The sequence below is a fragment of the Anopheles moucheti genome, chromosome 2, assembly GCF_943734755.1.
Source record: "Anopheles moucheti chromosome 2, idAnoMoucSN_F20_07, whole genome shotgun sequence".
NCBI classification, from domain to species: Eukaryota; Metazoa; Arthropoda; class Insecta; order Diptera; family Culicidae; genus Anopheles; species Anopheles moucheti.
This window is the reverse complement of record NC_069140.1, coordinates 48,942,186-48,966,815: the sequence shown is the minus strand read 5'-3', so window position 1 is coordinate 48,966,815 and position 24,630 is coordinate 48,942,186. Positions and strand designations below refer to the sequence as shown.

At 43.9% G+C, this 24,630-nt stretch overlaps 2 protein-coding genes across 2 annotated transcripts in view; one reads left to right on the top strand and one right to left on the bottom strand.

The window, feature by feature from the left end:
* Nucleotides 1-17,737, top strand: part of LOC128298592 (amyloid-beta-like protein) — a 73,207-nt gene extending 55,470 nt beyond the window's left edge. Inside the window, exons 5-11 of the mRNA XM_053034361.1 lie at nt 7,196-7,716; nt 7,763-7,936; nt 9,195-9,344; nt 10,171-10,928; nt 11,154-11,298; nt 12,971-13,147; nt 13,224-17,737. Coding sequence (XP_052890321.1) covers nt 7,196-7,716; nt 7,763-7,936; nt 9,195-9,344; nt 10,171-10,928; nt 11,154-11,298; nt 12,971-13,147; nt 13,224-13,325 — 2,027 coding nt within the window. The 3' untranslated portion in view covers nt 13,326-17,737. The remainder of the gene's footprint in view (nt 1-7,195; nt 7,717-7,762; nt 7,937-9,194; nt 9,345-10,170; nt 10,929-11,153; nt 11,299-12,970; nt 13,148-13,223) is intronic.
* Nucleotides 17,738-21,972: 4,235 nt separating this feature from the next.
* LOC128310121 (tRNA-dihydrouridine(20a/20b) synthase [NAD(P)+]-like) lies at nt 21,973-24,483 on the bottom strand. Its single transcript, XM_053046676.1, has 5 exons — nt 24,331-24,483; nt 24,127-24,248; nt 23,985-24,060; nt 23,525-23,922; nt 21,973-22,472 (listed from the first exon to the last, which is right to left on the bottom strand). Exons 1-5 carry the CDS (start codon nt 24,423-24,425, stop codon nt 21,973-21,975), a joined length of 1,191 nt encoding a protein of 396 aa, XP_052902636.1. The 5' UTR covers nt 24,426-24,483.
* Between the last annotated feature and the right edge of the window lie 147 nt (nt 24,484-24,630).

The following is a 24,630-nucleotide window of genomic DNA, read 5'->3' as shown; positions in this document are numbered from 1 at the left end:
AAAAGGGGCCCAAACACCATTAAGCTGAATGATTTTGTTTCTTCGTAAAAATGGTATCGATTCCGCAAGGTAAAAAAGAAATAGGCGCCATAAAAGCTGTTGAAAGCGATCCGCAAACACTGATGCAGCATTAAAAACACCTCACACAAAAAAAACCTCGGATGTGCCTTGTCTTGAGGCACGGGCAGGTTTCTCGTTTAGCATCAATTAACAAATGGTCGAATGTTACAGATTCGCTCTGTGATATCTAAATCTAAAGCATTCAAAAATGATGATTTTGCAACAAAACCGTTTGACCATCATTTTACTGATGAACTTGTTGACCCGTGCGCAAACAAAGAGCAAATGGTTCCGCACATACAAGCGGCAATGGAGGAGCTACACAATCTTTAAGGCAATGAAATATGGTTGTCGTTTCGGATAAGACGCTTCACAGTCAGCAAACCAACAAAACCGAGAGCAAAAACCCATTTTTACAAAGCACAAACTTGTACAGCAAAATCAATATTGAGAATCAATCTAAAAGTACGCAGATTCGATGCAAAAGCACTTTCGCCCCCCTTTAACCGACCGGGGGGGGGGGGGGGGGGGGGGGGGGGTCAAAAGCTGGCGAGCGTCCGGGGGTGGATGTGGTGTAAAATAAATGTGCCAAAGTTTTGTTGCCAAAGTAAGTCATAGTTGAATTTGTTTGCGCCAAACTCTTCCTGCAGTGCAGTGCCCCGGGTATACGCGAACGTTTCAGCATCGACAGCTAGCCACCTGCCCGCGTAAAGCCTTGTTTGACAGAAGCATTTCAACACCGAACGGCAGTGGTTCCGCTGCGTGTGGCAAATAAAAGTTACTCGCGCAAAGATGCGAAGAAAGTTTTGCGGGGAAAAATATGCTCATACTCGAGGGCTAAAGCGTTTCCGGCAAAACGAAGCGCAAATGTAGGGAAAGTTTTTAAAGTTTTCCCCATAAATCACTGCTCGGAACGGAACGGCGGCGGTTCGGAGCGGCCGCACCAGGTGAACTGGAACATAGAGTGAACAGCATCGTTTTATTTCTTCTACTCTGACCCACAAAAAAAAAAGAAAAAGCAGGGAAACCCGACGGAACGGTTGCCGAGATGAAGTCCAACCCGGGCTAATCTTATGCCCCGGTAAGCTCAAGTACGTTTCGCAGGACGATGGGAATCTCTGCCCGTACGTTTCGTCGCCGGATATTTGCAACGACCATCCGGTTAGCTTACGATAGCAGAATTTCTTTAATATTCTTAACCTTGTTCAAAATGCGCATCTTTTAAATTGCTCGTTCACACACACACACACAGTAAAGAGGAATGGATCCGCATCGAAGCTCTTGGAGCATATAATGCTCCATGCAATGAATCAACCCCTAGAGAGCTTGGGGGATTATTTCATACGATATACACCACTCGGCTCTGTGTGCGCACTCCTGAGTGCTCCACTCCACTGAGGTTGTGCGCTTCCCCACGGCCACCGCTTCTTCGGACGAGGCATTGAAGCATTTAAACTTCAGGTTTCATAACGCACTGTCGTGCACACCGTCACTGTCGCCCGTCTCGTAACCTCGCACAAACCTCCAAAGCTGATCGGTGTTGTAGCAGAAGCGAAGACGATTTTCATGGCCGTTTCCGGTTTTGCTCGGTTGTCGGTTGCTTTTATCCCCCACGGACGTACGGTTGCTAGCGGTAACGGTGAGCTTGGAACACACACACCCACACACTGTTGACTTTAGCCACGATGAAATACGGTGGAACCGGTGGTGGAGCGTTCCGCTTCGTGCCGGAAATGAGATGGTGATGCAGAGAGTACCAGCTTCTAGAGTATTTGGTAATATCAATCGAGAGACCACCACCGGATATTCCACGGGGAGATAACAGTTTGTACTGGAACATGGGATGTTACCTACCCGCGTGCGCATTTGTTTCGCCTCGTGTACGCTCTACGCTGTAAAGCTAACGCTTTTTGCGGAGAATCCCTAGATGAAAGAACCAAGAAGACACCATCTTCTTGTTTCGGTCCGGTCTTAAAGATCTTTTGCTAGCCTATCGGCAAGGGATCTTAAGCGGGACACAAATTTATTACCATACATGTACTAGCCGTAGCCGTATGCGTATTTAAAACATTGGATAATTTTATCCTTTTCTGCTGCTTGCATGTTTCATGCGGGCCCGTGAGATGCCAACATGCCCGGCAAATCTGATTTAAAGTGCAACGATAGCAAATGGATACGAATGTCGGATCGAATCAATAAAATATCGTATCGTTCAGGATTACTTTCAGGCTATATCAAAATAATCCAAAGTCCTCTTGAAGCAACCATTCCGAGACCGTTCCACCCTCTTCCGGCATCTCAGCGTTCAAGATCTTCTGGAGCGTTCGATGGGTACACGTAAGCGTAAGCTTCTACTGCTCCGAAATTTAAACAAAACAAACTTATTGATTTTCTGCGAAAGTTTTTCAACTACGAATTTTCAACTATTGTAGTGTTGTAGTACTAAAAGAAAACATCTTCTCGAAATTGCTTCTTAAACATTATTAAATAGTATGTAAAATAGTTTTTTTTGCATGCGCTACTGGGCGTCTCCATTAGTCCAATAACATTTAATAAATATTCAAAGATTATGCAAAAAATACACAAAGACGTATAATTTTAATTTACACAAATAATTCAAGTTTTTTTATCTATCCCTTAAATTTTTTAGGAAAATTTAAAAAAACCGTCAGTCCTACATTATAAAATTTACAATACACAGTAATTGAGGTTAGCGTTATATGATATGGTTAGTTACCGCGTAAGATATGTTTCAGAAGTTCTCACTAGCAGATGAAATTAAAATGATGTTATAAAAAAAATTATTTAACATACAAAATATTCCACCTTGGGTGATAGTTTTCGACCGAAATTTGGTCGGAACTGCCCACTGTGCGATGGTGGTCGGTCGGTCACGGTGATGCGGTTCCGTGATATGGCAACATTATTATTATTATTATTATTATTGTTTATTGTTCGTTCGGCGAAGACGGCTTAACGAGGCATTACAAGTGTGACTTATATTTAACATTCATGTGAGACTTAGTACGTAACGCGTAACATTTCTTTAAACGAAGACAGAGACATATTAAAATCGAATTCATCGTAGCGTTCGTTAAACCGACGAATCATGGCCTTGAGCGGCGCGATAGTCTTGGTGTTGTCAGGTGAAGTGCACCCAGCAAATAAGGATCGTCAATATTTCCTAAAAGTAGTCCTGCTATAAATGTAGCCTGATGTTTTTTTCCGCCGATGCTTCAGTGTTTCCAGGCCTAACAGTTGACATCGCACGTTGTAGGATGGCAATGCCCGACATGTCCGACAAATCTGATTTAAAGTGCAACGATAGCAAATGGATACGAATCAATAAAATATCGTATCGTTCAGAATTACTTTCAGGCTATCTCGAAATAATCCAAAGTCCTCTTGAAGCAACCCCGGGACCATTCCACCCTCTTTCGGCATCTTAGCGTTCAAGATCTTCTGGAGCGTTCGATGGGTACACGTATTTAAACAAAACAAACTTATTGATTTTCTGTGAAAGTTTTCAGCCGCTCCTTGCGCGTAAAGTGATCAGTATTTACCCAACCACCAGCGGTGAGCAACGGAAATCGTGCTGGGAAATATGGTTTTCACTGTAAATATGGTTGCTAGTTTCTGCTCCATCTGATTGCGTGAGCGTAAAGCGGGCAAGTTGTCCTTCAACTCGGAATTCTCGCAAATGAACACGCGTTATGTCGTAAAGTTTACGAACCACCGTTGAACGACTGTTGTCAGTATATTAAACGGAAGTTTGCTTTAATGCCCGAGTGCTCGCAGTACACCATCCTGGTGGCTGGATTATCATTCACCACTCGTGTTACCACTCTTCCATTTGCGATGGTATATTACTTTCCAAACTGTACGATGAAGTGATTCGTTTGCATATCTTTAATATCGTACTCTGGCGTCCACACAGCGAGCAAGTTTGGTTCTACTTCTGCTCTAAACAGTACATTGCATCCTTGAAGATTCGACTGGAAATCGGTACAAAACTCAAGCAGATAGTTACCTCTTTTATGGTTGGTGGTTAGTGGTGCTTTTATATTCCGTTAATATGATATAAAGTCACTGGTATGTATGAAAATTCTGACTTTTAAAAAAAAAACATTCACCAATAAACGGAACCATAGCGAACTTATCAGTCAAACACTAACGCAATCACTGCGGAGGGTAACCTATAATGGAGACCATAATGATCGGTCGAAGCAGTGAAACGAACACACGCCATTTGTTTCCTACCCTTTCCACCAGATCCAGACCAGTGGTGGTGTAATGATAATAAAAACGATACCCCGACTAATGACAACCATTGATATCCTTTCGGTTATAAAACTTTGACATTCGTCCATTCGATGTGGCGAAGAAGTGACAGTGGCAGCTGGTTTCCTTCGTACAACATCCGGCCCGTGGGCATCGTTAGTGCAGGGGTGTTTATGGAAAGCTTTCGCGCGGCGAGGGCTATCCTTGGGTTTGCGCTTCGGTTTCGCTATCCATCCACCGTGTACCGTAGGTTAGGTCATTATCATCTCGCCACAGTTTCCTTTCACTGGCATTTGGTACACCGATACAGCCATTCACACACACACACACACACACAAAGAGCTAGAGGATAGCGTCCTTCCAGAAGGTAAATGTACAGTCCTGCCCCATTCAAACCATAAAAAAGCAAATACACTCTTCGAAAACGCGAAAAAAAGGGAAAACATTCATCCCGCGAAGGGTACTACGATCAGCCATAAAAATGCGCGAAATATACAAACACACACACAGCGAGCGAACACACTCGAGCGCAAAATATGACAACGATCGATTCGAGCAACCGAACGAATCGTTCTCGCTAGGCAAGGATGAGGAGGTTGATTTTATGTTGAGCGAACGAAAAACAAAAAAAAAACAAAAGTCCAAAAAAGCTTGCGAATAAGATGGGTGGACAAAACTGGTGGTTTACCTTCTCGTCAGGACATTCACACAACTACACGCTCCTTTGCAACTTTACGCTTTATCTCACCCGCTGTGTGTGTATGTGTAATGCTTTGCAGCACTATGTTCGGGTTCGCTTTTTGCAGCCACTCTTTTACGATCGTAAAACTGGTCGATGCCAGGGTGAAAACACACACACACCCCCGCCCTCCAATCCACGACCGGAAAATTGCAGTTTCCGGCACATATAGAAGGTGATAATAATAAATGTTCACTGTTTTCCTGCCTTCGCGTGCAGACGACTGCTTGCTGATGGTTCGAACAGAAGGATGACCATCCGGTACAGCAAAAAAAAAACAAAAAAAAAGATGGAGCATAACACCCACCGCCCGAAACAAGCACCGAGCGTGTCGTGGTGACGCTAGCGGGGCAACACTGCATTGCTCGGAACAGCTCGAAACAAACAACGATCTGGCTTTCGCAACGGTAGTAGCATTAGTAGTGTGGTGTATGACTTGGACAGATTTTGTTACGGATCACCCACTGTCCACTGTCTTCACCCCGCTCGAACCAAGGAAAAAAAACACGTTTTCGTCGTCAATATTTTAACCTCTCCGATGCACAGTGGGCTGTTGCGCTGGGCGACAGCTGTATCATATTTTGGCCAAAACCGAAGACAGTTTTCAAAACTAGAACATATAACTAAGAAAATCCCAAAGTAGGCCTTCTACTTTGGTTGCTATGAGCGTCCAGAGTAAGATATTTCGAAGAAAAAATTGACAAAACTCGGTTGAACAAACGTGTCGACTTTAAATGGCTATATATCTAAAAAGGTTTATCGTAATATTTTTAAGTTGGATACTTTTATGGTAAGATTCTGTTTAGTTGGCTTCATGTTCATTAAGTGATATTTGAAGTATCCAATCGTGAAATCGCTATACAAATTTTAGTTGTCATAACAAATTTGCGTCACATCACATAGCATGACATCCTATTACAGCGAACTTTCAACTATTGTAGTGTTGTAGTACTAGGAAAAAACATCTTCTCGAAATTGATTCTTACGAATTATTAGAGTTTTTGTAAAATAGTATGTAAAATAGTTTTTTTGCATGCGCTACTGGGCGTCTCCATTAGTTCTATAACACTGCACAGATGCAAAGATTATGCAAAAAATACACAAAGACGTATAATTTAAATTTACTCAATTAATTCAATTTTTGTCAAATCCAAAGGAAGCAATTAAAATGATGTTATAACATATTTTATACAACATACAAAATATTCCACCTTCCGCGATAGTTTTCGACCGAAATTTGTTCGGAACTGCCCACTGTGCGATGGTGGCCGGACGTTCGCACACTCTGCATAAAGCTCTAAGGCTGATGAATCGATTCGATTATTGAACCGAGCACGAATCATTTCGCAAAAAAAAAATCGTTCACCAATATTGGGTTGGATAGCTTCTGGCCCACTGATTTTGGTATCCAACCGAACGGATTTTTTTTCCCCCGAACGGTGCGAACGATTAATGGGCTTGACAGTTCGTTTTGCTATATTTTGTTTCCTCCTGTTTATCGCTGGGAACTTTTTCGCAAACTCCTCTGCCCATCTGGAAGCCCATTCTGGGGCTTCGTTTAAACCACCCCTCCCGCTTTGAAAGTACAGCAACCGGAAGAAGTTGTTGTCTGCATCCCGCCTGTGTTGGGATAAAAATCCAAACAGTCAGCTCTCGTGGTACTTCTTTAACGATGTTCCCTTTGAACGGTTGGCACGGGGTACCAAGTGGCATCGACGTACATCGATGTTTGTGACGCTCACAAAATCAAGGCACCCGCAATGTGATGCCGATAAACGTACAGTGCTGTCGCGTTTGACTTTTAGAGCGACTCGTTGTAAGATGCGGCGGAACGATGATGGCGCAGCTGCTGCCGACAACCAGTGCCGAACGTTAGACGAACAGCCCCTATTAATGGTTGCGCCGTGCTGATTAATGGGCAACACTTTACCGCTTAATCGAATCGTATCATCATTATCGTTTTTGGGGTAGGATTTGCTTTATGGTGGTGATCATTTAAGGGCCGCGCAGCTGACAACCGAGAACTTTCAAACTGAACGGCGACTGTCTGACGAATGGTTTAATGAACCTTCTCCGCCTCCTTTTTTTCCACTGCTCTCTTTCTGCCACCCCCAGCGGTTCCGATGAAGGTGAAGAAAACGGATCTGCCGGTGCTGCCACAGGACACGGACATGCTGCCCGCACTGGACGATGGCGGTTCGGATGGCGTTTCGGACAACAATTCCGAGGATGACGAAGACGATGACGATATCGACGACGAGGAGGACGAGGAGATGCTGGGCGACGAACCGATCGAGAGCGATGACGACGAGTACGATTCGGACGAAGATTTCGATTCGGGCAGCGACAAACCTTCGGGTGCGGACGCGATCGATACGGGTTCGGCCGCGTGGGACAGCTTCACGACGCCACCACCCCCCGCACAGGCCGCGGCCGGCAAGGACGGGCCGAAGAAGAAGCAGGCCGATATTGGTGGCCCGATCGGTGGTATGCTGTACGCCGCCGGTGGGTACGCCGCTAGCTCGACGGAAAAATCGGGCACGCTCGATCTGGTGACGACACCGATCACGGCCATCCCGACACCGGACCCGTACTTTACGCACTTCGATCCGCGCAACGAGCATCAGAGCTTCAAGGTATGTACGAGCCACGAAATTGATGTTTTGTATATGCTGTTCGTAGAATTTGCACGCCGAATTTCAGGAAGCCCAGCAGCGGCTCGAGGAGAGCCACCGGGAGAAGGTGACGCGCGTCATGAAGGATTGGTCCGATCTGGAGGAGAAGTACCAGGACATGCGGCTGGCCGATCCGAAGTCGGCCCAAACGTTCAAGCAGCGCATGACGGCCCGGTTCCAGGTAAGCGAAGCGAGAAGAATATTCTCTCTCATTCCCTCACTCTCTCTCTCTCTCTCTCAAGAGAAAACAAAAGCACGCACCGAATGTCCCCCCCGGCAACCATTTTGCTTGTTTGCGGCTTTCTGTTCATCCTGCGCCTGTGTTGCCCGCGTAACACTTCCTCCTGCATGTTGTACATGGCGCATGGTCCAAGCGCACATTGGTTTTCCCCCCAATCCACACACTTTCCCAAAAAAAAAACACAAAAAAGAAAAAAACGTAAGCTGACAGTAAAAATCATGTCCTGTTTTGAGTCGAACGTTTGATTTGCATTTGTAGCGCAATGGCAAAACGCTTTCCCAAAACACCGCGCGGCCGCCATCGCACACAATGGCCGTGGTGGTTGGTTGCGCGGGTACGGGCGAAAGTTTCACTGCTCATTTCGCTTCAAATGATGGCGGATGGATAGGTGGTTTGTCGCGGATGTAGTAACCTTTTGTTCAGCACACTAGCGTAGACGTAGCGACCAGTCCCGTGCCGTGGCTAAGGCAAATGATCGAACGAGCGCAATTTAAATTAACTGTCGACTGTCGGCATTTTTGTCAAAAAGGAACAGCCAAAGAAGAAGAAGAAAAAAAGACCCGGAAAAACATCCCCCTTCGGTCCCAAAACAAACGGGGTGTTCCACCCTCCCCAAAATATTGCCAGCCAGTGCTCGAGTTTTATTACAATTTCTTGGTTTGTTTTGCTGCTGGCGCGAACCATAGGCCAGTGTTTCCCCGTTTTTTTTTTCCTAAGCGTCCCAAAAGCAATTAAATACCGATCCGAAACGATTCGCGTACATTCTGTCCGAGCCTTCCCCGCGCTGATGCCTTTTTTGTCGTTGTGCCCCGTAACATTGCATTCCCTGATAACTAACGATTATTGCGCCAAGCCAATGACAATCCTTGCACTCTGGGTAGCACGCTTCTTTGTGTGTGTGTGTTTGAATGTTTTGTTTTTTTTTCGTTATCCTTCAAACGCCATTTTGCCCTAGCGCACTCGTTCGCTTCGTTTGCTGCGGCCGCCCGTTTTAGAACCGTGTCTGTGGGTTTTGCTGCGTAGTTAATTTATTGCGTAACAAAAACCAAACCAAAATAACAACGAAAAAAAACCATAGCAGGCAGGCTACAAATCCTTCAAAACTGGTGACATGAGTTTAACGGTCTCGTTCGTTCGTAACTAAAATCTGGCCATCCCCCGCATGGCCAACCTCCGTTCCGTTCGTGTAATATTTTAGACTTCTGTGCAGGCACTGGAAGAGGAAGGCAACTCCGAGAAGCATCAGCTGGCGGCCATGCATCAGCAGCGCGTACTCGCCCACATCAACCAGCGCAAGCGGGAAGCGATGACCTGCTACACCCAAGCCCTCACGGAGCAACCGCCGAGCGTAAGTTTATACCGTTTCATAAGTTCTCACAAAGCAAAAAGCCGGTGAACCGGTGCGGTACGGGTGACATTTGTGTGTGTGTCAGCACCCCCCGTGTTTGCGGATGTCCGCGGTTGTTTGGTAGATCCGAGACCGGCAAAGAAATATCAACTCCCATGCCACTCATAACTAATGGGCCCCGTTCTCGGGGTTTTCCGCCCGGTTTTTGGAAATCGTCGTCGATGCATCGAGAAAGGCGATCCCGTCGTCCGGTGCGCGCGCGTACGTGCTCGTGGTGCCCGCACGAAGCCAGGCACGTTCCGCACCACCGTACAACTTTGATGGAAATCCGTTTATTTCACAATTTTAATGAACTTTCTTTTCGGGGGAGCGAGCGGGCCACAAAAACTGATGAAGTTCTGTATGTGTGAGTGTTGTAGTTGTTGTTCTCGGGGTTTCGAATTCGCGGCCAGTGGCGAATGGCGAAATGTGTGTACGTGATGGGAGTTAGAAACGTGCCGTGCGATGGGAAGTCATTTTGTCCGGGGTTTAATATAGCGCAAAGGGACGTTGGGATGCACCAACAATATGGCCTATGGTTTTGTGCAGCTCTCTGCGACCGATATTCAAACCCACATGTTTTTCGAATATTTCGTGCCTGATTCGCTTAGTAAACTGTAATTAAACTTAGCATTAAACTATGACGAACGGAATGCGCCAGATCGCGAACCTTATTGAACTGGATTGCAAATTCCCCCTCCCGCATTGGCGCACATTGCACAATGGATGTATATTTTATCATTTTTCTCCGCCTTTTTTCCCCCTTGCTTTGTCCACTACAAAACAGTCCCATCGGGTGGAAAAGTGTTTGCAGAAGCTGCTACGTGCTCTTCACAAGGATCGTGCCCATGCGCTATCGCACTATCGGCATCTGCTCGGTTCGGGCGGTACCGGCGGGCTGGAGGCGGCCGCATCCGAGCGTCCCCGCACGCTGGAGCGTCTGGTCGACATTGACCGGGCCGTGAATCAATCGATGGCGATGCTCAAACGCTACCCGGAACTGTCGGTGAAGCTGTCCCAGCTGATGGATGATTACATTCAGGCGCTGCGCTCCAAGGACGAAACGCCCGGCTCGATGCTGGCCATGACGGAGGAAGCGGAGGCGACCATTCTCGACAAGTACCGCATGGAGATTGAGCGCAAGGTCAGCGAAAAGGAGCGTCAGCGATTGGCGGAAAAGCAGCGCAAGGAGCAACGGGCGCAGGAGCGCGAGAAGATACGCGAGGAAAAGTTACGCCTGGAGGCCAAGAAAATGGAGGCCGCTTACAAACAGCAGCAGCAGCAGCAGCAACAACAGCAACAACAGCAGCAACAGCAGCAGCAACAGCAGCAAAAGCAACAACAGGCTCAACAGCAACAGGCACAAATGGTTGCTGCCACCTTTGCAGCAACGCAACAGCAGCAGCAGCAGCAGCAGCAACAATCGATGCAAACCCAGCAACCGACGCTCACGGATCAACCCCAAACCCAAAAGCAACAGCCGGACCTGGAAGCCCAAAAGGAAACTGACACCACCAAGGACTACTCCGAGGAAGCGGCCGTGACGTAAGTATATGGGAACATTGAGAAGAGGAAACAAAAAGGAACATCTCACCGCTTCCGTCGCTGGCACGGTCGCGGCAGGATGCGAGCAACGCGAACCGTAATTAGCTCGATTGACTTCCTTTTGCTAGTTGCTAGTCCCGTTTTGTTGCCTACTAATTAATCACTCGCGTGCTGCTGTACTGCACTTTGTTTCGTTTCCTCCGTGGCCGCGCTGCCGTGTAACAGGAGCCCACAGCCGACGGCTCTTCCGACCGTGGACGACGAAGCGGTACAGCGCGCCGTCGAGGAGGTTGCTGCGGCCGTCGCCCATCAGGAAGCCGAACCGAAGATGCAACACGTTCTCGCCCACGACATTGGCCACGGTGAACCGGTAAGTGATGATGGGTGTTTCAGGGGGGGGAACTAAGGAGCAAAAACATACAACGAAGAAGAGGCAAATTTCCGTTGGCAGTAAATTGTTGCGTTACACTCATTAGCAGCATTCGCGCGATAAACAGTGCAAATTGCAACGACAAACCTATCAGCAGGAAATGATGCTTGAGAAATAGTATTATCGCGTTTAGGACCGGATTTAGGAAGCATTATAAATAGTTATAAATAGTAATATCTATCGAGAGGAATCGTTTAGCATAAAGCTTCAGTGAAGAATCATTTGAATCGTGAATCGATTGTCGAAGCATTTATTTAACTTGAAATGCAATCCTTCACAGATTCTGAGGATTATTTGCACTTCTATGATACAGCTTTATAGCTTCCATGATAAAGCTTCAAAGTTTCCAAAACCATTAAAAGATCGAGGCTATCGTAAGGTCTCTAATCTCTTAAGCTCTATTCGCCGTTCCAATTGATACGAAGTCTCCGAGAAGTGTCGTAAATCTTTCTACCAAAACTGTATTGTTCGTTAAGCCAATTAGATACAATTTTAACACACTATTTACGCATGCTATGGAACAATTACCTAAAAAGGTGGATAATTTTGGAAAAATTGACAGGCCTTAATGTTCGAGGAACCAACAACTTTATCTCAATGTGACTCAATACCACCCAAAAAATGGATCGAATCTACCAAAATTGTCCTTTTTTACCCACAATTCTATTTTATATTTTATAGAAATTAGGAAAACTGCAGCTAAATTGTTGTATGCAATCGAAATCGTGCAATACTTCAGATATTTCATATATTTATCCCATTACCCGAGCAAATAGACATGCAGCGATTTTTCTCAGTGCGAAATTTCGCAGAAGCAGCTCAATCTTGCAGAAAACCCCACATCTCATTTCGAGACAATTTAGCGCCTACTGAGGCTGTCAAATCATTACATCGACAAGCCGTTTTTTTATATGTGAACTTATCATCGCATTTCATCGAATAGCATTGCGAAATTTCGCACTGAGAAAAATCGCCGCATGTCTATTTGCACCGATACGTACAAATACTCTTTTTCCTAAAAGCAGTATTTGTCAAACGGAAGGATTACACATGTTTTAAATGATATCAGATGATAATTTCGGAGTGCTTCGTAGGTCATTGGCACTTTTAGTCGATTATGTTGTGTTTTGTATTGTGCAAAGTGCCGGTCGAAATGAAGTCGAAATAGTGAGCATTTAAAAAGTAATAAAACTAACATTTTAAAGGATTCGATAAAGGATTGTATTAACGTAAAAATATTTTCCTGCACATAATGTGAAGAAAATAATGAAAAGACAAATTATTTGCATGGAAAATTTGAATTGCTATTCCTTAGATATCCCGAATGTCCAGGATTTCTAAAAAAATAGTGCCACACTTTCCTAATTTTGAAAACGAAGCAAGAAAAATACCAACATACTGAAGGACATGATTTTTTTTAATCTTTAGAGATTAATTAATCTCTAAGATTTAAGTAAAGATTCTGCGTAGTTCATTCGTCCTAACTATTCAGTCATCTAATTGTATTCATCTCGTAACAATCATGGATTACTGTACAAGTGTTATCAAAATAGAAATGATTCACCCAACGCTAGCACTAAATAATTGAGCACTATTGCCCTCCCACCAACAGAGCTACTCAGTTCGACGCGAAGTCTACAGTTCCAGCGGACGGGATAGCAAGAACGTGTACTTCACGGTCGGTTTCGCCGGAGTGGCCCTCATGGCTGCGGTGTTTGTTGGTGTCGCTGTTGCCAAATGGAAAGCTTCCCGGTCACCTCATGCTCAAGGATTCGTCGAGGTAGATCAGGTACGGTGCATCGGTGTATAGCCCAGTCGAACCGTTTCAGCTGTTTAATGCAAAGCTATTTTCCCCCTTCTTCCAGGCGGTCGGTGCACCGGTCACCCCAGAGGAACGGCATGTGGCCAACATGCAGATTAATGGGTACGAAAATCCAACCTACAAGTACTTCGAGATCAAGGAATAAATTCCCACAGAATGGATGCAAACCACTCATTGTCGGTCCGGGCCGCAAACCACTCGAATTGGCCCCTGCCAGTGGGCGAGTTGAAAGGAGACAAAAGAAGATAAGTACTTGAGAGCTAAGATCCTTGAGCGGTACGATTAATGTCATGTAACAGAAGCAAGTCAAGCAAACCAACAGCGGCACCAGTTAGAAGGTGAAAAATCGATATTCGTGGTAAAAAGAAAGGACAAAAGCAAAGTTAGTCAGCAACACACACATCGTAAAAAAAAACACACAGCAAACGACAGAAACTAACAAAAAACAAAAAGGCACACCACCATCAACTGGGTGCTCTGCAAACAAACTATCTACCAGCTATACCAAAACATAACTATCACACAGTTATGCATATGCGTAGTTTTGTCCATTTTGGGTTTGGAAAAAAAACAAAAAGAAACATGTAAAAACTAAACATTAAACTGTGCTGCAGCGTGACATACGCACACGTACACGCACCGGCACACACGTTGGTAGGATTGGTTCCTTTTTCTGTCCACACTGATCTGTATACTTTGTTGCCCACTCATGCCCAGTCTCAGTGCTCTTGACGAGGCACAACGAAACGCCGAACATCGCGTTTTTTTTTTTTCAAAACGATCTTCAAACACAACAAAGTACGATCGCTCGGAAGGGGTTTTGTGTGTGCGTGCGGTATGTGTGAAGTAAAACGTCAGCGACAGCTACTAACTGTCAACTCGCTGCACCCAAAGAACAATTTTCGTAACAGCAAAACTAAACCCACACGAAATGCTTACATTTGTGAAAGGTTTTGTGCAGGAAAAGCAAAAACAAACCCAAAACACACACACACACACTGAGTGTCCTTTTGCGCGTGTATAGAGAAATGGGAGTGTTTGAGCATCTAAAGTAGCTACTATTAAATTCAAACAAACCGAGCGCGATACTACTATAGCGCGATCGTGCGTGTGATCGCAAAAAAACCAAAATGGCAACGTTTTTGCGAGTTATCATTTCAAACAAAAAACAAAAAGAAGAAGAAGAGAAATACAAACAAACCTTTCCTTTCACCTATCTTACAACCTATACGCCTCTCTCTTTATCACTCTCGACTGTACGAGACCAGACGTAGAGCACGACGCTACCAAAGAATAGAAGCAAAGAATAATAATAAACAAAGAAAAAAAGCAACAGTCACTAATTATAGTTGAAGCTCTTGCTGCGCTCTTATAGACTTAGTAGCAAAGAAACGTTCGCAATGATCGAAGCGAAAGGGGGGGGAAAAAAAAGGCATAAATCGCAACACACATCCACATAGCTCCAGGAACAATAACAACCCAAAACAAACCCCAAACAAAAAGGACACCCCCGGTTCCCCATTTTGCCCCCATCACGAGCAGCCCATTCCGAAACCGACAGGCACCCATTTCTTTAGGACCCAGGCGCAGTATAGTTAGATAGCTAAGTAGCTAATTAGTTATTAATTTTCTACAACAACAACAACAACAACAACAAAAACAAACCGATCGGTTATGCAGCTCAGGTTAGTCAGGCAGTCACGCTCTTCACTGGGCCCTTTAAGAAAACAAAACAGCCATGCTTACAAACACACCGTCGAGGGTGGAGACTGTGGGCGGACGGTGCCGCGAAACGAGAATGCGCCAACTCACACAGACACACACACACACACACACACACACAATACACACTACTTCTCATTTGATAAGCTTGTAAGAATATACATGCATAAATAAACGTACATTATACAACCAATTGCAGTTAGATCTATATATTCGCTTCGCGGTGCTTTGATGGTGCATTGGTGCGTACATATGCCATCGCACATGCGTTCCGGTGCGCTTGGTGCTTTGATTGTTCGCTGCAGGTAACACCAAAAACAACAAAATAGAGACGCGCCAAAACGCCAAAACAATTACAACCATACAGTTCAATCCAAGCATAACTTGTCTGAGAACAACAGCAAACAACAGTAAACAACAAACAAAAAAAGGCGACAAACTACCTAAGAACAGTATGTAACGCAACGTAACGAACAGCTATTGAAGTATATACATATATATTTTTTGTAATACACACCTGCTATACGCTTTGAAATTTCATATTTATACTACCTTATAAAAAACAAAACAATAACGAACCAAAAAAAAAGCATAAGTGGCAAACGCGTCTGCTATACACACATATATATATATATAAATATATTTACAAGTGAACCAGAACAAAAGCGTTACAACCCGTGGCGTCAAGGGACGGAAGTATCGGGCAAAAGGCACATGAAACAATAAGCGGCGTTAATGCGTTGGCAAAAAAAGCATTATTAAAAACAGGACTCAGTTGTCAAGTGGTGCACAAGGCACTTCATTTCATTCAGGCTCGCATGTTGGTCAGAAATCCATTAGTCCCTGCCCCAATATCAGGATGGTTTCGTAACGCGCGGTCACCACCCACAGTAAGCTGTCGCGTCACGAGTTCCGTTTGTTTTTTGTTTTTGGTTTTTAGCACACCCAACACACCCTGATTCACCACGTTGTTAACCAACCAACGCTGTTAACCAACCCTTTGCCCCGCACTCTGTAAACCAACCGCCGCGTGTGTGAAGAAAGATCGCGCAAATAGACCCCCTTCGACAGACCATTGAGAACTATTGATCATGATGCAGCTGTGTGTATGTGTGAGCGAATGTGATTGTGCGAAACGCGAATTTGCGCAATTGCCCCATAGCCGCTGTCCGGCTCGGCAAGGATCGCAACAGATGTGTTATCCAAAACAATAATTTACAACCGAAGCATAGAGCCGTAGTACGTACGCCCAAACAGGCGACAAAACACGAGAGAGCTTCTTCCGATCCGTAGTCCGAGACAATTCACCCAGCGCAGCCCCAGCTATTTTAATGCAGCGATGAACAAACCGAACAAAAAGAAAATACTCAATTGCACTGATTGGCAATATATGCATCCATCATTGCCCGTACACCTCTCAACCATTTATGCTGCCCCCCTGCCCCCACCCCGGGGTAACGCCCCGCGATGCGAAGGGTTGAAGCTTCGAGACGTCCTTTTGGCACATTCAAACAAACGTGCACAACCACGTGCATACGCGGAACGAAAACAAACAACACGAGAGGTCGGGCAGAGAGCGGCCACCATTGGTAGCACCCAATTTAGAGCAGCAAGACAGTACGGCGGGAAAATGATGAGGTAGAAGAATTGAAACAACAACTCGCAACACACAATCCAATCACTCAGAAGAGGTTACAGTCGGAAAATTGCATCCTAGGCAAAGAAAATTCGTCCATTTTTGTAGGATTTTGCGACGCGCGTTAAACAAATAGGTGTTAGAGAGAGAAAAAAAAACATGAGAGTAAAACAAAACAAAACAAAACAAAATGCAAAAATGCATACAAATCTTATCGATAGTGTGTCATTAAGTCCCTTGTCCCCATCCCCCCCCCCCCGCCCCCCCCCTCCCGTACCCGCGTATCTCCGCCGTGGAGAGCTGATATCTACATGAACTCCCAATTTCCCAGGCAGCAAACGTCGGTAGGAATCGGTGCTGGCAACACTGCGCGCACTTGTTGAATGTCTGGCGCAATGCGTGCGCATCATGTTGGCAAGAGGGAAAAAGAGGGAAAATTTCGCTAAACAGCGCTGCTGAACAATCTTATCCGAACGCTGATCTGACACGCTGATTTTGTCAGTGAACTACACAGACACACACAGACACACACACACACATATATATATATATATATATAGGGCTTGAAAGCATCATGTTACTGTTTTTCCGTTACATTATCGCTAAACCACCTATCACCTATACTCGGCTTCAACTTCCTTTAAAGCTTTCACCTGTATGGGGGGTGCATCGCCTTTGGTTTTTTTTTCACCATTTTTTACAACCATTGCTACTGGCTGGAAATGCGCAGCGCAGGGGCCTCGTACTGCTCGTGCTCCTTTACACTACACGCGTGACTAACTACTACCACTTATCTATCCCTTACTTTTCACTAGTTTAATTGGGTTGTACATGGGTTTCGCGATGCCCACTCGTCTCAACTATCGATAGAGTTCAATGATTTGGCGGCTCGTAAACAGATTAAATGAAATTTTGAAAATATAAAACAACAAGTGACTCAAATTGCAGAATAATAAAACAAACCTACACAGCAGCAGTAAAAGAAAGCATACTAAATGAAGAAGCGAAATAAAAGAGAAAAAACCCAACACACACACACACACACACCCACACACCCACACCCAAACAGCATATATATAATCTATGTATAAAGAATAGAGAAACAAACAAAAAAAAAACAAACAAGATGGGAAAACGTAAACAAAACTAGTAACTAAACATCTAAACGGCAAACAACACTATAAGAAGCAAAAGAAGGCAAAACAATAATGAAATGAAACAAGAGAGAGAAGGAGCGAGAGAGCATGGCGTTACGTTAGGAAGGTTAACAGCGGACAGGAAAGCGGAAAACACACAAAAGCTGGAACAGTTGTAAGTGGACAATGGAAAACACAGAATGAGTGCATAGAATAGATTATATATCATGTATAAGTATGAATATATTTATATACAACACGCAACACACAACACACAACACACACACACATATAAGTGTAATGATGTAAACATTTACAGATTAGTTTTAATAGGTGATCATACACAAGATTGGGAAGAGTGGAAAGAATGGTTAGAACAAAAGTAAACATGCTACCGGTGTAATTAAATTAAACAACAAGCCCTTTAGCAAGCGAAAGCCAAGAGCGTGAACACACTCGCACTCAGAAGGAGAGGCCAAACCCTATTCCAAGATGGAAGATGGAACAAGTTGGAAGGCAACATGTTCGAAAGCTAGTCGGCGGGACCGCTTCGGCTCTAGCAGTATGTATTTGATAGCATGTTTTTCGACGCTATCCCGGACACTGCACTAATCTGTGCTATCTTGTAGGAAGCAATGAGGAACACACCCGTTCCGGCCCTTCTATCTCAACCCCAGCAACACAATCGAGTGTTGAGTGGTGGTTGGAAAAGTTTGCGTGAAACATGCGGTGAAAGGGACAAAACTCGAAGTTACTGGAAAGTGGTAAAGGATATCTTGCTGCATAGTCCTGAGAGGTGGCCGCGGATAAGCGACAGATGTAAACGGGATGTAACATTTTTCCGCAAATGGGCAAAGAAAATTGCTTGTTAGTCAGTTTGTCCAGCAATCAATAATAATCCAACAGTTACAATACCACGCGACACAAACTACGGAATATTTAAATCGCCACAAGAGCAAACGAAACAACACACATACACTACTACACTCAAGACTATACTCGAGAAACAAACATGTTTAATGCAAAAAAAAATACGTACACATGCTAAATCAAAATATTCCGCTTGGGGTTCGGTTTTCCGTTTTTGTGTTGCGTTCTGTTTGCTCCATGTATGGGTTAATTGCTAACATTTCCCAGGGTTTTGATGCTATACTGTTGTTACACTGCTGCGCACCTTTCTCCCACACCCGCCCCCCCTACCCACCCCATTAACCCTAAGGTGCAGGTGAGGCAGGAGGTTACGGGAAAGCTACTAGACGGGAGAATACTTGAATTCCAATTTTGATATAAAACAAAACCCAACCCAACAAACAGAACCGAAAGGGAACCGAAGAATGCGATACCAGTAGAAATCAAAAGGCACTCTAATCAACAACCCCCAACACACCCCGGGTAAAACGCAAATACGCACCCCCGTTGTGAGTCGAAACTCAAGACAACTTTTCGATCCAAACAATAATGTTACCGGAACGGCACCAGCATGCAAACAGTGGTTTGATGCTGTGGGTGGAAGAAAAAACAGAGAGTTCCAAAAGTAAAAGTGGAATACATTAGAACAGATCCTTCAAAAACCGAACAAACACACACACACTAACACACAGTCAGTAACACGTCTCAAATGGAGCTCAAACGGGAGTGTGGTCCTGGCCAGGTTTGGAAGGTAATGATCATCTGAGCAAAGGCAAGCATAGCAGATAGAAACTAAGGCTAAATCCAAGGCTGCAAAGGCTATAGCAGAACCGAAAGCTAAACACAATATCACAACATCATATGTGTTAAACGAGTGTGGCGTGTGTTGATGATGTATGTATGAAAAACAGCAGATGGAAAAACCAATGTTTAAATAAAAAGTACTATGAAAAAAAACACGAGGTATCTACACAAATGGTGCATCATTTTATTGCAGGACAGTTGTTAATTTGATTAAAATTGGAACCCGATAGCATTTCTCTTCGAAATCGATTGAAATAACATCTATTAGTACTAAACTTACATTTCACTTAATTTATTTCAAATCTTTCGCCTTTGCACTTGATCACGGCCCGTAGGCGCTGTTGGAAGTCGTTGCAAGCCGCACGCACAACTTCATCCGGCATTTTGTCACATATCTTCAATAACCGTGTCTTGAATCCGTCCAAATTCAAATGTTAGACGTCGCCCAACTTTCCTAGCATGTATCCCCATGTGCTGAAGACCAACGGGTTCAAATCCGGAGACGCAGCTGGCCATTCCGGTGCACTGATGAAACATGGCAAATGCTCCTTGCATCACTCCTGAACGATCGAAGCCTTATGGGCTGGAGCTGAATCCTGTTGCAAGTAAAAGCTGTCGTTGCCAAAAAGCTTCTTAGCGTATGGTTTTAAGTGGCCTTGTAAGAATAGCTCCCCAAACCATCACCGACGACGCATTTTGATACCGTTCGATTGCTCTTTTATCTGCTGGTATATCCCGAAGAGATGCTCCATAAACACATTCATTCTGCTTATTCAAGGGTGCCTCCAAAGTGAACAGTTTTTCGTCCGAAAAGATGATTTTGTGGCCAGCGTGCGTCTTCAGCAGCAAGCGAGATCTGGTAACCCTGTCGGCAATATTTTTGCTGGTTAAACCGTGAATTTTATGTTTTTTATACGGTTTGTTGCCTAGATCCTTTTTTAAAATGTTTTGCATGGCAAAGTGGCTCATATTCATTTCAAGCGCCATTTTTCTTCCCGAGCGAGCTGGATTCCGCCGTATTCGTTCCTTTACCGCTTTGATCACCGCTGGAGTTCGGACAGTCCGTTTTTTGCCCGGTTTCTTCTTTGGAACAACCGTGCCTGTCTCCTCGTATCGCTTGATGGTCCGGTAGACGAATAATCGGCTTAACTTGAGATGAGACAGTTTCTGCTTAATCTAGATGTTTGTCAAACCTTGCAAATGCAAGATTTTTACTTGTTCGCGACTTGAATCCATTGTAGTTTTCAAAAACTTTTAATTAAACACGAAGTGTACGGTTTGCACATTCATAGTAAACAAGTTCATCTTTCAAAATATACCCATGTGTTTGACATACAGTAACAGTAAACACAATTCAGGGGCTCTCAAATAAGTGTATCAGTTCTACGATGCCACCCTGTAGTAACTCTCTGAACATAAAGCATAGGTCAGAGCGAAAATTGCTATTATTTTACAATTTTCGTTTGTACATATTTAAATGGTTTCAAATCATATTTCACATTCAATTCATATTTTCAAATGGTTAACAATTTATGTAGTTATCATTGTTTATTGGCTAGCGTGGCTAGCAAAACCCATATTGATGGAGAAACCACTAATGGCTCCGCTAACATATGAGGAAATAATAATTATTTTTTTGCAATGTTGCCGACAAGTTCTTCGGTGGATTCGAGGGAATTCTTCGGTGCACTTCGTTAGAAGTTTTTCGAATTTATCGTTTAAACTCCCCACTTTGAACCAGTGTTCAACATCAGAAGTACGTTAATTATTGCTTCTCTTATGGCATTGAAGTGATCAGCTTCTGAACATTCCATATCAGGTTAAAATACCCTACCGGTCCAAAATCGGAACGGACCGGACCAAAATCCCATCCGGACCAATCCCCTGTAGCAAGAAGACTGACTATCCTGCTACGTATTAAAATAAGTCGGCCAGACCGTTCTAAAAAAAACTAAGAACTAACTAAACCTAACTAAAAACAGCTTTTATGTGAGATGTTACTCGTTAAAAGGGTGGTTTAGTAGCATTTTGATTTGCTCGATAGGCGAAAAACTTGTGAAAAATGCCACAAGTAATGTGTATTAGTGTATTGAAACTAATGATGAGAAGGTGGATCGGTTGATCCGATCCGATCAAGGCTTCAAAAATCTGCCATTGCAATGGATGCAATGGATCACTATTGCATGGAAATAGTGATCCCTTGTATTGGGATTGTGATCCCTAGCGATCCGGGATCATCGTTGCATGGAAATATTGATCCCTTATAAGGATATAGGTTATACAAAATCATATAGGAAATCATATAGGTTATACAAATAGAATACGGTAATTTTGAATTATTCTAAAAAAATATCAATAATATTGCAACTGTACTCTCCAAACGTACCTTTGCTGCAACAGGTAGCGCCATCTTTGGGTGGGAAATCAAAGTTTCATTTTGAATTCATTCGGCCCGTTCAATCATGCTGGTACCGAAACAATTTAAACCGAGCGATATACCGAGCGACGACGATATAACATTCGGATATAACTACCAATCAGCATTCAGCACAGCTACGTAACCAAATTCGTTATTTATTGTAAATTTACTCGTCGAACAAAAAGCTAACTCCATCGATATCTTCTTCATCACCATCCGTAGACTGCGTATCATCTAGTTTGCTCCGGAAATAGTTACCATCCGACGCTTCCGGATCGTATACACAACCATTCGCAATACTATCACTCTTTGTCTCATGTTCCGTTGCCCTCCGGCGATAGTTTTGATCGTTATAGGAGCAGCTTACCTTTTGTGGGTAATCGTACATAAACGTATCGTCAACAACATCATCTAACGATAAATGCGTTCTGACGAATTCGTAGACATTTTGCTTCTCCTTGGACAGATTATTTAGCTGTAAGCGTAATCGCTTGGTAAAAAGCGATTCGGTCATAAACGAAAAGTGATGGTGCATGCATTGGTACGTTATGTCGGTATCGGCTTGCTGGCAAATGTTCAACCATCGTTTTACACACTCTACCGGGGTGTTTTTGTGGCCCGAAAATAGGGCCGGGTTGGAAAGTATGCCACGGGCTACCATGACGCCTGAAATATAGAGCAACTTCGTTTGTTAAACGCAATCGATTATTCTAACACTATTTCAAAGTGGTTGAAATATTTTGTTATCATCCAAAAAAATATACTTTACAGAAATGCCCAAAATAATTTAAAAATATTCTTTGCTAGGTCTGTAATGACTGAAACGAAAATTTATACAAATAGCATAGGCGAGAATTGAGAAATTATTAACAAACATGCGAATGAAGCACACTGTTTGACGAAATTGCATATGCCTATGTTGCTCATGGCAACCGGTTAGTTATTTTTCTGCAAGTCGAACACCTTGTGGTCGTATTGCTGAAGTGACTTTTACAGCTAGTGCTATCAAAACGAGTACTTTAGTACAAAAGTATTTTATTAATTCAAAAAGACAGCATTTTCTCTTCGAAATGGAAAACACGACCAAACTGCAGTCCGGAACGTCCAACGTTTCCTTGTTGGAACTGAACAATTCCAAGGAAGATATCATTCAGCAACGAATTAACCACATTCAGATGGAGTTGGATGATACGTATAACATACTCGTCAACGCTCAAGCAACACTTTCATCCATATCTTTTGAAAACCTAGGCGAACGTCTCAATTCGGACAATTTGCCCCATTCGAAACTTCACGCATCATCGTCAGCGGATGCAATGCAAACAACATCACACGAAATCGTACTCGTCGATGATGTCAATAATCGTGTTGATGTATCAAAGTCGCTCGAACAGCTGCATGTCGTAACGAAAGATGCACAGCGTACCAAAGCAGTGGAAGATATACCGGAACTGAAAGCATTCTTCCAAGTGATTCGTGATCTCTCTGCAGGAATCAAAAAAATTACCAGTCACCAGCAATCGATCACGGAGCTAAACCAACGCATTAATACCACCGACGAGCATAACGCACACCAGTCCGGATCCTCATCTTTTACCTCCATTTCGAACAGATTGTCAGACATGAGCTTAGATTAAGCGACAAAATTGAATAAATTTCCAATGTTTCCCCTTAGCTGACTCCTGCAATTACACAGTTGTGATTGTTTGGATACGTACCGTCGCACTTTGTTTGGGAGTACATTTGTTCTGCGTCGTCCAGCGTAAAAATGTCACCATTGGCAACCATAGGGATTGTGAGGGATTGTTTGATTTCCTGCAGCGCTTCCTTGTGTACCGGTACCTTAGTCATCTCGGCCGCTGTTCGACCGTGCACGGTAAGGAATGTAATACCGGTGGCTTCTAGCTGACGGCACATATCAACCGTATGTTTAAGGTTCGAGCTAGAAAGTAACCGCACCTTAACCGACACACTGAACGGCCCTGGGATGTTGCGACGCACCGTACCTAACATGTCGGCTATTAGTTCGGGAGTTTTCAACAGCGCGCTTCCGTACCCTTCGGCCATCGCCCAGCGCTGTGGACAGCCACAGTTCAGATCAACACCGTCGACATAACTAAAACAAAACAACCGCAATAAGTACCAGTATAGCGAAATCCCGAAAACGTAAATACTTACGGAAAAACCATCTCGCTGGCGGACCAAAAATCAATTGTGTTATTAGCTGCAAATTGCGCTATCAGCGGTGTGTCGTCTAAACCGGGACAAATAGTAAAATCAAGCATTAACTATTTCCATTGCTCCCCAGTCCGTCTATTACCTTTGTTTGTAGTGAACTCATTGAGCCGGGCTTTTTCACTCTTACAGAAAGAATCAGCCATAATCATGCTGGTGAAGGCTAAATCGGTACCATATGTACGAACTAAGCTGCGGAACTCTAATCTGTAGAAGAAGAATGTGTCTCAAATTATCACCATGCTACCAGAAATACTATTGTAATGAATTTAAGGACAAAGGTTCGTACTTGCTGTATCTTACCATCGGAGCACAGATCTTAAGAAATGTGTTTCGTTCAGCCGCCAAGCTAAACATTTCCGGTATATTTGTTTTTTCTTTCATGATTTAATTCAACGTAAATTACACAAAACCGTGCTTCAAAACTGCGGCGGCACGAGGTTGTATTTTGGTTCAGCGATCAAAACGAAGTTGGTTGCGGTATTCCCTAGCTGACACATGAAAGAGATAGACGAATTGAGAGAAAAAGAAGTGAAATATGTCAACATTAAGAGGACACGGTCTCCCACATGACATCCGAAATAGCAAT

Excerpts from the sequence above, each read along its gene's own strand:
- LOC128310121 (XM_053046676.1), bottom strand. The coding sequence starts at position 24,425 with ATGAAAGAAAAAACAAATATACCGGAAATGTTTAGCTTGGCGGCTGAA. Across the intron at positions 24,061-24,126 it reads TGAGTTCACTACAAACAAAG|ACGACACACCGCTGATAGCG; the intron begins GTAATAGACGGA and ends GTCCCGGTTTAG. Across the intron at positions 23,923-23,984 it reads GCCAGCGAGATGGTTTTTCC|TTATGTCGACGGTGTTGATC; the intron begins GTAAGTATTTAC and ends GTTTTGTTTTAG.